The sequence below is a fragment of the Callithrix jacchus genome, chromosome 15, assembly GCF_049354715.1.
Source record: "Callithrix jacchus isolate 240 chromosome 15, calJac240_pri, whole genome shotgun sequence".
Taxonomy (NCBI): Eukaryota; Metazoa; Chordata; class Mammalia; order Primates; family Cebidae; genus Callithrix; species Callithrix jacchus.
Genome location: NC_133516.1, coordinates 77265945 through 77282696, shown reverse-complemented (window position 1 = coordinate 77282696; position 16752 = coordinate 77265945). Strand labels below are relative to the sequence as shown.

The window sequence follows — 16752 nt, the reverse complement described above, 5'->3', positions numbered from 1 at the left end:
ACCCTGCTCTAGTAGGGGAGCTCTGCAGTGGCTCCAGCCCAACAGTGAGTCCCTGCCTGGGCCCCCGGGCTTTGGACAAAACACTTCCAAAACTTGGTAGCTACCAAGCTTCCATGGCCCTTGCTCTCCGCAAGTCTGGACAATTAGCACCACCGGCACCTAGGTTTATGACTTGTAGCTTCTGGAGCAGCAGCATGAGCTGCATCCGGGCTGTTTGAGCCATGGCTGGGATGGCTAAGGAGCGCTGCACTGGGATACAGGGAACAGAATCCCCAGGAGGCCTTGGGCAGCAAGCTCATGCCTTGGGCTTGTCCCCTGGAACTATTCCGTCCTTCTAGGCTTCTGGGTCTGTGATGGGAGGAGAGCCTTGAAAAATCTCTGAAATGCCTTTGGGACATTTCTCCCTGGTCTTGACTATTAGCTGCTGGCTCCCTTTCAGCCATGCTAATCTCCTTAAAAACTGGTGGCTCAGCCATACCCTTGGATTCCTCTCCTGGAAACTCTTCCATTCTCTACCATATGGCCAGGCTAAACATTTTCCAAATTTTTCTGCTGTTTCCCTTTTCTCTAGAAGTTCACCATATAAACTACAAATAAAATTCTAAGCTTCATCCCAACTATCTGAATGGACTTCCTCCTCAGCCAGGGGACTCTTAAAATTTAATCTGAAAGACTGGTTCAGACCATGATGGGAAGTGGGGATCGTACACGCCTCATTATCCCTCTCTGGGATGAACATCTACACAGACTTTCCGTGTGATAAGAAACATTTTATAATGTCTTCTCTCTGAAGCCTGCTACTTGAAGGCTTCCTCTGCAAATAAGAACTTGGTCTCCACAATCCTTTATCTTAACAGACATTCCCTTCTATTGATCCCAGGTCTTTTGACAAACTCAACAAATTGTCAATCAGAATTTTAAAAAATCTGCCTATAAGCTTGAAGCCGTCACTTTGAGTTATCCCATCTTTCTGGACCAAACCAGTGTATTTCTTAAATGTATTTGACTGGTGTCTGATGCCTCCCTAAAAATGTATAAAACCAAGCTGCACCCTGACCACCTTGGGCACATTTTCTCAGGACCTCCTGAGGGCTGTCACAGGACATGGTCACTCGTATTTGGCTCAGAATAAAGCTCTTCAAGTATTTTGCAGAGTTTGACTCTTTTTGTCGACAGCCATAAGCAGTCAGAAGTAACTATGCATCAGCCTGAGCACTTCACCGCTTAGAAATCCCTTCCACCAGACACCCTAGCAAATCGCTCTCAGGTTCAGCCTTCCACAAAGCCCTCAGGTATGGACACAGTTCAGCCACGTTCTCTGCCAATTTATCACAAAGATGGCCTTTACTCTAGGAGATCACGTGTGATAGTCCCTTTCAGAGCACAGTCTGAACAGGAAGGAGGACTGAAGAGAGTAGCTCAGGTCTCACCTCCTCTTCTTATAAAGCCATCAGTCCCATTCCCATGGTACTCATTAACCCATCAATTCATTAATCAATCACCTTTTAAAGTCCCTACCTTTCACTACTGCCAAGTTAGGGGTTAAGTTTCCAACACATGAAATGTGGGGGACACATTCAAACAACAGCACACAGGCTGGGTGCAAAAGTACCCACTCAGCCTTGGTGGTGACCTGCTTCAGGACCCCTCCTCTGTGGAGCCCTCCTTACCTTTGTGTCTATAGAAGAAGCTGCTAACCAAAGCCAGAATGGACAGTGTGATGAGGTCTCCGAGGCTGGCTGCAATGGGTGTGGCAATGTTGTCTGGGTTGACCCCGAGCTTTCGAGCACCAATCACTATACAGACCATCAGCACCCCTGCAGAAAGAAAGGAGAAAGAGCAGACTCAAATCCCAGGCAGCCAGATGGCCCTGAGCAGGTACAGCAGCAAGGGATGGGCAGCACAGAGCCGGGAATGGCAGGTGGCAGGGAGGCTGCTCATTAACTTGCCTCCCTCGGCAAAGGCACCGATGTGAAGCCAGGCTGCCCTGACTTTCAGAGCTTCCCAATACACCAGAGGCCTGAGAAGGCTGGAAGAGTTGGACTTCACTTTGTGACCTGTACGCATGATGCTAAGGAGTGACCTGTGGCTCCCGAGCTCCTAGATCACCAGGAACCACAGAGACAGGCAGCCCATAGCCCCATGCTGCACGGGGGCTGCTCCAAAGATGCTCGGAGCAAGGAGCCTCCCAGGGGTGAGCTCATGGCCTCCTGCGTTTACTGGCATCCTCTGAGAAGCAGTCACCAAGATGGAATCAGCCAGGTAAGAGATTTATTAGGAACTAGGCCAGTGAGGGAAGACTGGGAGGGTGGGAGGGAGCTGGGAGCACTGGCAGACATTGACACAGGCAGGGCACAGGAGAGGGGAGGAGGTAAGGTGGGGTGTGTCTGAGACTGTACTGCATTTCTAGGTGCACTCTCTCAGGCTGTCAGAGGCACCCTTGGAGGGCCACGCGTCTCCCAGGAACAGTCCTGTGATGGGAGCCTGTTCCTGGGCACTGGGAGGCACATGCTGTGGTGGCAGATTTCAGGGTGCAGCACTGAGAGGTGAGGCTCACACTTCCATGGCCACCATGACTCTGCAGTCCTCCTTCCTGTTCAGACTGTGCTCTGAAAGGGACTATCACATGTGATCTCCTAGTCCACATCCATAGCCTAGGTCTTGACTCCACAGCCTCTCACTTGGTTCTCTAAGAAGATGCTCTGTGTTGTGGATATTGGCATTTTAACACTTTACTCAGGATCTTGTAACTCTAAATATAATTATAATCACCACCTAATGCCATCCTCAAGCTGCCACCACAAGCTGCTTTGTGCCTTGCCTGATCTTTTGAACAAGTCACAGCCCTGTTAAAGAGGGAAATTAAATAATAACAATAGTAGTTTGTCGATGAGTTTGTGTCCTTTGTAGGGACATGGATGAATCTGGAAACCATCATTCTCAGCAAACTGACACAAGAACATAAAATCAAACACCGCATGTTCTCACTCATAGGTGGGTGTTGAACAATAAGAAACCATGGACACAGGGAGGGGAGCATCACACACTAGGGTCTGTTGTGGGGGAATGGGGAGGGACAGCAGGGGGTAGGGAGGCTGGGGAGGCATAACATGAGGAGACATGCCAGATATAGGTGATAGGGGGATGGAGGCAACAAACCATATTGCCATGTAAGTACCTATAAGACAATCCTGCATGTTCTGCACATGTACCCCAGAACCTAAAATGCAATTAAAAAAAATTATATATAGGCCGGGTGCGGTGGCTCACGCCTGTAATCCCAGCACTTTGGGAGGCTGAGGCGGGTGGATCACGAGGTCAAGAGATCGAGACCATCCTGGTCAACATGGTGAAACCCTGTGTCTACTAAAAATACAAAAAATGAGCTGGGCATGGTGGCGCGTGCCTGTAATCCCAGCTACTCAGGAAGCTGAGGCAGGAGAATTGCCTGAACCCAGGAGGCGGAGATTGCGGTGAGCTGAGATCGCACCATTGCACTCCAGCCTGGGAAACGAGAGCGAAACTCCATCTCAAAAAAAAAAAAAAAAATTACATATATATATATATATATATATAATCCCCCCCCCCATTCCAGAGAGGATCCTGTCACACACCCAGAAGAAAGGAAGGCTGCAGAGAGAGACCAGAAAGAATCTAGACAAACAGGCCTTGCTGGCTTTCCTCACTCCATTTATTAACGTTAGGCTATACCCTTTTGTCCAATCATATTTCTTCACAGCTAGCAATAATTTTTTAAACCTCAGCATAAAAAAGGACAATTTTCCCTGAATCTTTGGGTCTTCATTCTGAAGTCTCCCATCTATACACATCAAATAAATTTGTATGCCTATTTAAAAAAATCGTAGTTTGTAATTGCTGCATAATAAAATAAGGTTTACTGTATTGTGTTTAATATAAATCCTATCCCCCAGCTCTGCTTAAAATTAACTAACTCCCTGTAAAACCTACCACATCTATTCTCCCCACATTCTCAGCAAAGTTCCCAAGCATCTCAAGACTCCTGTTTTTCTTGCTGACCAGCTGCAAGGTCACAGGGCAAGATAACACCCAAAGAATGTACAATGTGTTTCTCAAAATGCTATTTTTCAAATGTAATGTACATCATAAGACATGCTACAAATTAATTAACCGTTCTTTGTTTTCCCTTCTGTAAACCTGTTAGCTGCTAAGTCATCCTGAATATATAAAAAGTATCCCATTTTCTTTGTCTTTTGCTCAGTTTTCCGATACGAATGCATGGAACCAGTGAACCTAAATAAAATCCTCCTGTTTCACCCACTGGTCTCTCCAGTCTCCTGATATCTGCAACACCGCGTCTCCTTGTGAATGCCAGCTGTAAGTGAATCCGAGCTTGCATGCTGAGTCAGTGAGGTGGGGACAATCTCGCAGGGACCATTTAAAGGAACACCACTGGTTTGGGGGCACCTATTGAAAACCAATACCCTGAGGCTTGTGTGACAGCCTCTTCAATAGCACCTGGTGAGGCAACCGCAATACTTCTGAACAGCCATGGACAGTACAGATTTTGCTTATGTTGCTAAGCTTCACCCCATCTCTGGGCTCAGTTTCCCCTTCTGTAAAATGAGGAGCTGGGAATGGTGTTCTCTATAAGCCCCTGCAAAGACAGGGCTGGCCTTCTGGACTGTTAGACTCTGTTGTTTTCAGGAGACTTTGTGCTGAGGGTCTCCTACACTCTTCTTCTCTGGACCATCCTGCCCCATCCGTGGACCAGGCTGGGTCACGGCATCCACCATCTGTCCATGCCTGCACAGGCTGTGACCAGAAGCCAGCCTCAGGCAACACCTTGAGCAGGGACATGTGGTTTGTAAACCTGCAGCTGGGCTTCGGCACAGTCCTCTTCTGGCCTACAACCTCCACACTGGCTCCACGCACTGGCACAGGAATGGGGCTGATCAGCTGTCTGGTAGGAATAAGAAACCTCAAATAGCCCACATGGGTAACCCACAGCAAGCCAAGCCCAGATGGTATTGACAGAGCAAGTCGGAGGGGGAATAGATGTATAAGCATAGGTTCAGTTGTGAAGTTACCAACATTGACTTCTTTCACTGCACCAAAGCAAGGCACCTGGCCTGCAAGATTCACACAGACACATGACCCAGGAGAGAGCTGGAGGACAGACCATTCATTCAGCTAAAATCTGTGAGCTGGTTATAAGCCTGGCCCGGGTTTAAGGGATGACGGTAACCGAAAGGTTCTGTTCCCATCAGTAGAAATGCCTGTCAGGTTGGGGGAGAGACAAAATGCAACTGCGGGAACACACATTTGAGGTGAGGTGAGTAAAACAGGACACTAAAGGAAAACACGACTGGAACCAAGGTCACCTTAGTGTTGGTCAGAGAACACCTCAGGACAAAAGCGGCACATGGCACTCACTCTACTGTCCCGTACACTCACAAGTTTGTCTGCCCCTGAGCTAGACTATAAAATCAAAACACATTTTGTTGACAGTCTATCCCTAGCACTCCACAGTGTCAGGCACACAGCAGACACCCAGCAACAACTGAATCACCCATGGATGACCATGCAATGTGGCGAATGTGTGGTGATTGTGCTTTCCCCACACGTATGAGCCCCAGGGAAGAGGGTTATGTCTGCCCACAATTCTGTCTCACGTATGCTGCAGATGCACATTAAACACCTGCTGTGTCCAGCATGAGACAGGAGCAGCAGACAGCAGGTAGGAACTGCTGGGTCCCCACTCTTGAGGAGGTGACATTTTAGCAGGGAGGTGAGGCAGAAAGATGATGAAACAAGACAATCTGAGCTGCACAAGCAGAGCCGGGGTCCACGGGAAGGGGAGAAAGGAGGAGGGTGCACATGGGAGGGTGGTGCTGTGCATTCAACACTACCGTCCCCCTAACCCACACGTTGAAATCCTCACCTCTAAGGTGATGGTGTTAGGGGGTGGGACCTTTGGAAGGTGAGGTCATGAGGATGGGGGGCCGCATGAATGAGATGAGGGCCCTTATGAAAGAGGCCCCAGGGAGCTCCCACATTTCTCTCCACCATGTGACGACAGTGAGAAGCGACGGCTGCAACCTCAAAGGGAGCAGCCCCGATCCCAGCCCCACAGGCACCCAACCTTGAGCTCCAGCCTGCAGCCCAGTGAGGAGTAAATGTCTGCTGCCGCCGAGCTGACTGGGAGCTCCGTCAGAGCAGCCACAGGCCCCTCAGACTGGTCAGAAAGGCCTCTCTGAAGACATGAAATGGAAGCTCAAATCTGTGCCTTGCCTCCAGGATGTCTGCAGCCTCCGGAGTCCATCACAGGCCTGTGTGTAAGGTTATGCTCAATAAGTGTTTGAAAACCAACAGGCTGACTGAACAGACAGATGAACAAGTCTGCTGTGTGCAAATATCAGGCCTCAGCACAGGAGCGTGACCAGCTGAAGAGATCTGCAGAGCAGGACCAGGCCTTTACACAGCAGAGAACAGAGGTGGGTGGTGGCAGGGGCAGCACACACCCTGCCTGGGTGAGGACCCAGCTGGCTCCCTCCACCCTGTTAGTGAGACCCCTGAGCCCACCATCAGTCCCATTAGTGGTGAGACTACCCAGAAACTGAAAACACAATGAGCCCTGAGGTGGGAACTCAGAGGAGCAGGGGGTGGGTGGGGGCACACAGCTGGGGCATGGCTCACCCAGGGCAAAGGCTGCAAGGAAGGCAGTGAGGACACTGCTGGCACACAGCAACTCCACCTTGGCGATGTCCACCTCTTCTCTGGACACCGTGCCCAACAGCAGTGCAGCCACAGCAGCCAGGAGCCCCACGACAGTGGCCTGCAACTGTCAGGCAGAAATCAGAAGCATGAGGGGGGCGCCTGGGGCCAGCCGCACTCCCTGCCCTTCATACCTTGCTCACCACAAGGGGCCGGGTGCCACATGCTACTCCCTCCTTTCCCTCACCGTAAAATCTCACAAGCCCTCACCCCAGGAACAACTAACACCACAACCCATATCTGCCTTGAACCCAACTCCCCCAAAACCACGCTGGCCACATCTGCTCCCCTGCTGGGCACCGCCTACAACGGCAGAATCTATTTCTGCTCAGACTTCAGGCAGGGGCCACCTGGTCTCTTGCTCACAACTCCACTCTCACTGGTCTGGGTGCTCTGCAACCCCCAGCACTGCAGACAACACACCTCACTTACCATGTGGTGCACCCCACGATGCAGAGCAGCCACACAGGAGGCCTCTGCACACTTTTGGTCTCTCCCGGCACCCTGCACACACCCTCCCCCTCCAGGATCTGTTCCCATCTCTGTCTGGCCGAGCACACACTACCACATGCGCCAGGAGATGCCCTGATCTGGACATCAACACTGGCACCTCTAATCCAAAATGCTGACCTGGAAATGTTATTAAAGAAGGACACAGAAACAAAGAGCTCCACCATGCACAGGGAGGAGAAGAGCGTATGGTTTGACTCTGTATCCCCACCAAGTTTTGTGTGGAAATGTAATCCCCAGTGTTGGAGGTGGGGCCTGGCAGGAGGTGATTGGATCATAGGGGCGGTTTCTCATGGTTTAACATCACCCCCTACCACTTGGTGAAGTCATCGATGATTGTAAGTTGTCATGAGTTCTGGTTGTTTAAAAGTATGTGGCACCTCACTCCTCTCTTGCTCCTTCTCTGGCCATGTGAAGTGCTGCTCCCCTTTTCATTACCCCTGCTTGTAAGTTTCCTGGGGCCCTTCCACAAGCTGAGCAGATGCCAGCATCATGCTTCCATGCTGTACAGCCTGTGGAATTACAAGCCAATAAGCCCTCTTTTGTTTATAGATTACCCAGTCTCAGATATTTCTCTGTAGCAGCATGAGAACAGACCAACAGAAAATGGTACTGAGGAGTAGGACACTGCTATACCTGAAAATGTGGACACAACTTTGGAGCTGGGTAATGAGCAGAGGGTAGAAGAGCTTAAAGGGCTCAGAAGAAGACAGGAAGATAAGGGAAAGTTTAGAACTTCCTCGAGACTTGTTAAATGGTTGTGACCAAAACGCTGGTAGTGATATGGACAGTGAAGGCCATGCTGACGAGGTCTCAGATAGAAATTAGGATCTTTTTGGGAACCGGAGCAAAGGTTCCTTTTGTTACACTTTAGCAAAGAACTTGGCTGTATTGTGCCCCTGCCCTAGGGATCTGTGTAACTTTGACCTTCAAAGTGATGATTTAGGGTATCTGGTAGAAGAAATTTCTAAGCAGCAAAGCATTCAAAATGTGACCTGGCTGCTTCCAATAACCTATGCTCATATGCATGAGCAAAGAAATGATGTAAAACTGGAACTTATATTTAAAGGGGAAGCAGAGAGTAAAAATTTGGAATATTTCTACTGGCCATGCAGTAGAAAAGGCAAACCCACTTTCAGGGGAGAAATTCAAGCAGGCTGCAGAAATTTATGTAAATAAAAAGAAGCCGAGTGCTAATAGCCAAGACAATGGGAAAAGGCCTGGAAGACATTTCAGAGACCTTATGGGCAGCCCCTTCCCTCACAGACCCAGAGGCCTAGGATGACAGAATGGTTTCATGGGCCAGGCCCACAGCTCCTGCTGCCCTGCACAGCCTCAGGATACTCCTTCCCACATCCCAGCCACTGAAGCTTCAGTCATGGCCCAAAGGAGCCCAGGTACAGCTCAAGCTGCTGTTTCAGAGAATGCAAGCCATAAACCTTGATGGCTTCCACATAATGTTATGCCTGTGGGTGTACAAAGTATAAGAGTTGAGGCTTCAGAGCCTCTGCCTAGATTTCAGAGGATATATGGAAAAGTCTGGATGTCCAGGCAGAAGCCTACTGCAGGGGTAGAGCCCTCATGGAGACTCTCTACCTGGGCAGTATGGGGGGAAATGTGGAATTAGAGCCCTCCACCCCACAGCCACAGGTCCCACTGGGGCACTGCCTAGTGAAGCTGGAAAAAGAGGGTCTCCATCCTCCAGATTCCAGAATGGCAGATCCACCAGCAGCTTGTCACCATCAGCCTAGAAAAGCTGCAGGCACTGAACACCAGCCCCTGAGAGCTGCCTAAAGCCTCTGTGGCTTTGCAGGGTTCAGCCCCATCTGCTACTCTCACTGTAACTAATTTGTCTTTGATTTTACAGGCTCATTGGCAGAAGGTACTTGCCTTGTCTCAGATGAGACTTTAAATTTTTGAGTTAATGCTCGAATGAGTTAAGACTTTGGGTGACTGTTAGGAAGCCATAATTTTATCTTGCAGTATGAGAAAGGCATGAGCTTTGAGGGTCCAGGGGTGGAATGATATAGTTTGTACTTGTTCCTCCACCAAATCTCATGTCAAACTGTAATCCCCAGTGTTGGAGGTGGAATCTGATGGGAGGTGACTGGATCACAGGGGTGGTTTCTATGGTGACCCCCTTGGTACTGTCACCTACAATAAGTGAATTCTGCTGAGATCTGGTCCTTAAAAAGTGTGTAGCACTCCCACCCACCACTCTTTTGCTCCTTCTCTGGCCACATGAAGTGCTGGCTTCCCTTCTGTCTCCCACCATAATTGTAAGTCTCCATAGGACTCGTCAGAAGTCAAGCAGATGCTAATATCATGCCTCCTGAACAGCCCGTGGAACCATAAGCCAATTAAACTTTTCTTATAAACTGCCTAGCCTCAGATATTTCTTTTCAGCAATGCAAAATGGACGAATACAAAGAGACAGTTTTTTAAAGCGAACAATGCTCCCCAAGTTAATCTATGTAATTCCAGTCAAAGTCCCAACAAGATCTTTCACGGCACTTGGCAGCTCATTTTAAATTTCACAAAAATGAGTAACTGTGCAAAAATAGCCAAGATAGCTTCAAGAGGGGTCAAAGAGGTAGTGGTGAGATATTCATGATCCATGTGTATTTTAAAGCTGCAGGAATGAAAGCAGTGTGGTGCTAACAGAAACAAAGAGATCAGCAGGACAGAACAGAGCCCAAGAATAGAACCATGAATATATGAAAATTTAACATAGAAAAATGTAATCATGACTATATGGTATGATAAAGGTGGCATTGCAAATCAGGATGGAATGGGTAACTATTAAACAGGGTAAGGAAAATTGGATATCTAGGTTTGGGAAAAATATGGGTCCCTACTTCACACCATGCACACATCCCCTGAACATAAAAACCATATTCCATAAAATAAAATATATAATATATATTGTACAGAATATATAATTATAAAATGTATAATGTATATTATATATATTATACATAATATATATTATTATATTTTAGGAAAATTCTAAATAAAATCTCAATATGCATATAGCATAAAACTTTTTATGCTTAAACTATATTAAGTTATATATATAAAACTTTATAACTTATATACTATGATATATAATTATTATATATATTATACATATATACACAAGTCCATTTATACACTGGACTTCATTATTCTGGATACTAACTAGAAAAATACATGAGGTTTATGAATAGGCAACTCACAGAAAATACAAATGGATAACAGATGTCCATAAAGACAAACTTCTCTAGTAGTTAGGAAAATCCTAAATAAAATCTCCACTTGAAGTTATCTATTTGTAGCTGATGCTGTTCTTCCTCTTTTAAAAGGAAAGTACTATCTTGTTTTCTACTGGGATCCCTGTTCTGAGCACAGAGCCTGGCACTCTGCAGGTAGTTACACAGGCTCAATGGATAGATGGATGAATGGACAGATGTGTGGGTGAATAGGCAGGTGGATGAATGGGTGGGTGGGTGGATGAATGGACAGATGGACAAATGGATGAGTAGGCAGGTAGGTGGGTGGGTGGGTGGCTGGCTGGGTGGATGGACGGATGAACGCACAAGATAGACTTTGTTTATTCATCAGATTAGGTAAGATTAAAATTTAAAAGGTTGATAATATAAAATACATATTGACAAGTATGTGAGAAAATGGTTCTCTTACATATTGATGGGGGTCAATATTGGCACAGGAATTTGGGGGGAACTTTGGCTATAATTTTCTATATACCTTATGATTCAGCATTTTCTCCAAAGAGCACTTGCATATGTGTACAAAGCATTCACAGCTGATATTTAGTGAGTGCTATCTGCTATGTTCAAAGTAATTTTTATTCAATAAGTCATATTAAGAGAAAAGTACAAGGTACAGAATTGTGTGTATGGCGTAAAACTTTTTATGTTTAAACAATACAGAAAACCATATATATTTTCCGTGGACACACACACACACACATATATATGGTGAATTCAAAAAGTAGTTTAGAAGAATATTTTCAAAGCTAATTAGGTTATAGAGAAACTGATTCAAATATTGCTCAGATATTAATGGTAGGGCTAATTATTTATTATTAAAAATGAAATAGTTTTTAATCATTTTGGAGGGAAATCTAGAGGTTTGAACTGTTCATACTCTTTGAACTTGTGGGAAGTTATCTTAAGAATTTCATGCACAAAGATATTTTCACTGCAGTATAATCTTTCAAGTAAGTCAAGGGCTAGGGAGATCACAAGGCCCTGCTCAGTGGCAGGGTTCAGGGGAGTGAGCAGAGCTGGTACTGAGTGGACTCCCAAGAGACTGGCTCTCAGTGGCTGCCGTTTGGTCACTGCTGCCACATTTATATGATAGACTATGTTGAAGTTCTTAAAAAGTCCAATGAATAAAACTTACTGCACTGACGATGATTCAAAGTTAAATAAGCTTTTTTAAAAAAGACAAAATTACATCCATGTTAGGATTGGGACTATATGCCAAGTTGGTGCCTGGCCTGAGCAGGGCTTCACAAACACATGTTGAGAATCAATTATGTGGAAATGTGCATCCATATGGATAAAGATTTTATGGAAAACAGCAAAGTACAAGCAGTATGACTTGCAGCCGAGGCATTTATTACCCGCCCCTTGCTAGACCTTGTGTTAGAGGCATCACATGCATCTCGTTCAACTCGGCAGTTCAGCCACAGGACATGGTGCTGGCCCATGAGACTCAGCTCAGCTGCAGAGAGCAGACATTTAAACACACATCTACAACCAGGGCAGCCGCAGCAGCACACATAAGGCACCAAAGAAGTAAAAGGTAGAAAGAGATACAGCTGGTGTCAGGGAGGTAATTAGACCTGAGTGGAGCCTTTAAAGAGTGTCACTGGCAGCTGAACTAGATAGAAGAGAAAGGACCTTGCAAGGGAAGATGGCTGAAGATCCATGGCAGGGACGTGTGAAGGGGTGGGGGCTGGGCAGAGGGTTGGTGAGATGGTGCGGCCAGACCCACAGTTGGACGAGGGGAGCGAGTGAAGGAAGAGGAGGCATAAATGACGTTGGATTTTAGAAAAGACCACCCAGGTGTCCAGGAGGAGCTGGAGGATTCAGGGCCTGGGAGTGGCTAGAGCAGTGCGGAGGTCTGCCATCATCCAGGCAGGGGAGGAGGAGGAGAAGCAGGATTCATGCAGAGCTCGGAGGCAGAAGCCTCAAATGGACTGCATGCTGAGAAGCAGCTCGGGTGACATAGCCTGGTGTGGTTATACTGGGAAGGAACATTACAAAGCACAGCTGACAGGACATGGTGATGGCCAAAGCCAGCCAGAAGCCACACAACTTCGCAGCACCCCTGCACAGGTAAGGTGAAGTGACTTGCCTGAGGCCCCTCAGTGGGCTGATTCCCAAAGTAAGCTTTCAACCATCACGCTAGACTGAGTCGGGGACTTTAGCAGAGGTGAGTATGAGCAGGGAAGATAATGAGGCCGGACTTGGCTGTTTTGGGGGGTGCCTCCGGGACAGGTGGACAGAGATGTCCCGTAAAGTTAGATATAGTGGTTCTGGAACCCAGGTGAGGTATAAAGTAGGCGTCATCCTAATGTGATGGCTGGGGGAGTCAGTCCTGCTCAAGGCCATCCAGTGGATAGACAATGGGCTGTCTGATCTCAGGGTCCATATTCTCAGTGCTGCCACAGACCGCTCCCACCCAGAGACCCAGAAGGTTCTAGGATAAAGTTACCTCCTGTCTTTGTCCAGGCCCAGCCTCTCCTCTTGCCTCTGAACTCAATCTCTTTCTCAGCTTCCCCTGCTTTGGGCCTCCTGACTTAGGGACGCTCTGTGGCAAGGTCCCAGGATAAGTGCTTAGCGGAACTGGGACCTGGTAGAAGGATGTGTGAGTGTGAGAGGAACATGAATCAGCTAAGGAATTAAGATGTCTCTTGCAGGCTGAGAAGGAGCAGGCAGAGAGGCAGGAGCAGAACCAAGGGAGGATTTCCAGGCAGGAAGGATCCACACATGCCCAGAAAAAGTAAGACCATGTGTAAGAGGCAATCACAGGCTGCCTCAGGGGAACACCTGTGGCCTGGGAAGCACAATTTGAGGCAAGGGAAGCCTATGAGCACTTTGCAGGCCATAGGACAGAGAAGGAGCAACAACAGGTGGGTCTTTCAAGAAGTGAGGCTTGGAAAGAAGGGAATGGGGAAGCTAGAGGGACCCTGGGTCTGCTTCAGGTGAGCTGATCCTCCAGAGGCTGCGTGAATGTAGTCTGATGGACATGAGAGGGACACCTGTTCTTAAAGTTCAGGCCAGAGCACAGAGCTTGCTTAGCCTTTACCCTTCCCACCTGGGCAGGCCTGGCTGCAGCTTCAGAAGGGAGGGTCTGACAAGGTGGAGACTCACCTGGATGAGGGCCAGGTTGCTGCTGATGACTCTGTGTTGCTCCTGGGGGTCATCGATTTGTCCAGTGTTGGCCTAGAATGAAGAGAAAAGGACAAAGGTAGGTCCGGCTAGGCCCAAAGCCAGGTCAGCCTTTCCTGGAAAAGGCAGTCTCTTGGGAGAAATCAACAAATACCACTTCATCAGCATCAAAACAAATTCTTTGTTCAGCTTTCCAAACAGCAACCTGGCCTTTTTACGTGGGGAGTGGGGAGAAATGTTAGGGCATAGATCCCTTTGAGAACTGGATGGGGGTCATGGACCAGTTCTCCATGACCATGCAGGTATATGACTGCACACACTTGCACACACACAGCCGTACACACACACAATGCACAGGTCCAGTGGCCTAGGACGAAAGAATGGTTTCAGAACCAGGACACCACTTCCCTACACAGCCTTGGGACACTGCTCCTGACATGCCGGGCTGCTCCAGCTCCAGCCATGGCTCAAAGGATACCAAGTACAGCTTTGGCTGCTGCTTCAGAGGATGCAAGCCTTATGCCTTGGTGGCTTCCATGTGTTGTAAAGTCTGTCAGCGCATGGAATGCAAGAGTATTTCAAAGGATGTATGTGAAAGCCTGGGTGCCAGAAAGAAGCCTGCCACTAATGCAGAGCCCCCATGGAGAAACCTTACTTGGGCAGTGCCAAGGGGGAAATGTGGGGTTAGAACCCACACAAAGCCCCCACTGGGGAATGCCTAGTGGAGCTTGGGAAGGAGGCCACCGCCCTCCAGAGCCCAGAATAGTAGAGCCACCAACCAGCTTGTAAGGTATGCCGGGAAAAGCTGCAGGCACTCAACTCCCACCATGAAAGCAGCCACAGGGGCTGTACCCTGGAAAGCCACAGGGGTGGAGAAGTCCAGAGGCCTTGGGAGGCCACTGCTTACACCAGTGTGTCCTGAATGCAGAGCATGGAGTCAAGGGAGATCATTATGGAGCTTTAAAATGTAATACCTGTGTGCTGGGCTTCAGATTTGCATGGGGCCTGTTACTCCTTTCTTTCAGCTGATTTCTGTTTTTTGAAATGAGAATGTTTACCCAGTGCCTGTACTACCACTGCATCTTGGGAGTAAATCACTTGTTGTGATTTTACAGTCTCATAAGTGGAAGAAATGTGAGTTGGGTTTCAGATGAGACATTGGATTTTTGATTGAGTTGATGCTGGAATGAGTTAAGACTTTTGGGGACTACTGGAAAGGGATGACTGTATTTTGTAATGAGAGAAGAACAGATATTTGGGGGGCCAGAGGAAGAAAGATCTGGCCCCCCCAAATCATTGTTTATCCAAACCCCCAAATACCTGGTTTGGATATGTGTCCCTTCCAAATCTCATGTTGAAATGTGATCCCCATTGTTGGAGGGGGGGCCTGGTGGGAGGTGTTTGAGTCAAGGGGGTGGATCCTTCATGAATGGCTGGGTATCCTCCTTATAGTAATGAGTGAGTTCTTGCTCTGAGTTCATGTGAAAGCTGATTAAGATTCTAGCACCTCCTCCCTCCCTCTCACTGCTCCCTCTTCTCACCATGTGACACAATGGCTCCCCTTCAGCTCCTTCCATAATTGGAAGCTTCCTGAAGCCTTCACCAGAAGCAGATGCTGGCACTATGCTTCCTGTACAGCCTGCAGACTGTAAACCTCTTTTCTTTATAAATTACCTAGCCTCAGGTATTCCTTTAGAGAAATACAAATGGACTAACATATTCACCAAACTAAGAATTGAACAGTGGTACAACACTAGTAAGTAAACTCTAGAAGGTATTCAGATGTCCCCAGTTTTTCCACTAATGCCCTTTTTTATGTTCCAGGAAATAAATCAGGATCACTCATTGCACTTAGCCACAGCTCCTGAGTCTCACTGTAGAAGAATGAGTCAGTTATTTTGTGGGATGTTCCTCAACTGGGTTTGTCTGAGGTTTCCTCATGATTAAACTGAGATTGTGGGTTCTGAGGGAGAAGACCAATGGGGTGAGGTGCTTCCACTGTGCACCCTGTCACAGGTGATACCAGCATAACTTGTCACCAATGCTGCTGACTCAGGTCACTGCTGAGGTGGCATCTGCCAGGTTTCTCCACTGCAAACTCTTATTTTTTTCCTTCCTATACTCTCAGAAGTGAGTCATTAGGTCTTGCCCACACTCAAGGGGAGAGAATTAAGCTTTAGCTTCTTAAAGGCAGCATATCCAAGATTTGAGGACATATATTAAAACCACCAAAGAAATCCACATGTATTTAAAGGAGATACTTTGAGGCTATGCAAAGATTCTACTTCTCTTTAAAGACACACAGTCTAATAATTTCCTAAGGGATCTTACCTGCGGATATGTGTGCATACACAGGTTAGCATATACATGTATATACGTTTCCTAGCAGTGCACTGAGAGGATCTAGAAGTGGTGGCATGCCAGGATGCCAACCAATGGAAGTACAGAATCTAGGGAAACAAAGTAGGAAACTGAAAAGGTAGACTCAGAAACTATATGTACCCAAATAGGAATTACAGAGGGAGAGGAAATGAATAGAAATGAATATAAAAATACAAAAATAACAAAAAGTATTCTATAGAGCTGAAGACAGATGTCTTTAGATTGAAAAAATCCAAGATATATGCAGAATAATAAGAAAAAAATCTATGCCAGAAACATCATGGTGAAATTCTGTAACACAGATGATAAAAGAAAAAAATCTCCAAAAAGTCCATATAAACAAGTTACCTAAAAGAAATGAGACTCAGGCCGGGCGCGGTGGCTCACGCCTATAATCCCAGCACTTTGGGAGGCCAAGGCGGGTGGATTACGAGGTCAAGAGATCGAGACCATCCTGGTCAACGAGGTGAAACCCTGTCTCTACTAAAAATACAAAAATTAGCTGGGCATGGTGGTGCATGCCTGTAATCCCAGCCACTTGGGAGGGTGAGGCAGGAGAACTGCTTGAACCCAGAAGGCGGAGGTTGCAGTGAGCCAAGATCGTGCCATTGCACTCCAGTCTGGGTAACAAGAGCGAAACTCTGTCTCAAAAAAAGAAAAAAGAAATGAGACTCAAAAGGACACAGGCTTCCATCAGCAA

The 16752-nt window shown here is 47.3% G+C and overlaps 1 protein-coding gene across 16 annotated transcripts in view; it reads right to left on the bottom strand.

Moving 5' to 3' along the window:
- Positions 1-16752, bottom strand: part of SLC41A3 (solute carrier family 41 member 3) — a 64637-nt gene that overhangs the window by 14320 nt on the left and 33565 nt on the right. For all 16 annotated transcript variants that reach the window (XM_078351882.1, XM_078351885.1, XM_054246015.2 and 13 more), the window contains 3 exons: positions 13653-13724; positions 6679-6823; positions 1671-1817 (listed from right to left, as the gene is read on the bottom strand). In XM_078351882.1, the coding sequence (XP_078208008.1) occupies positions 1671-1817; positions 6679-6823; positions 13653-13724 (364 nt within the window). The remainder of the gene's footprint in view (positions 1-1670; positions 1818-6678; positions 6824-13652; positions 13725-16752) is intronic.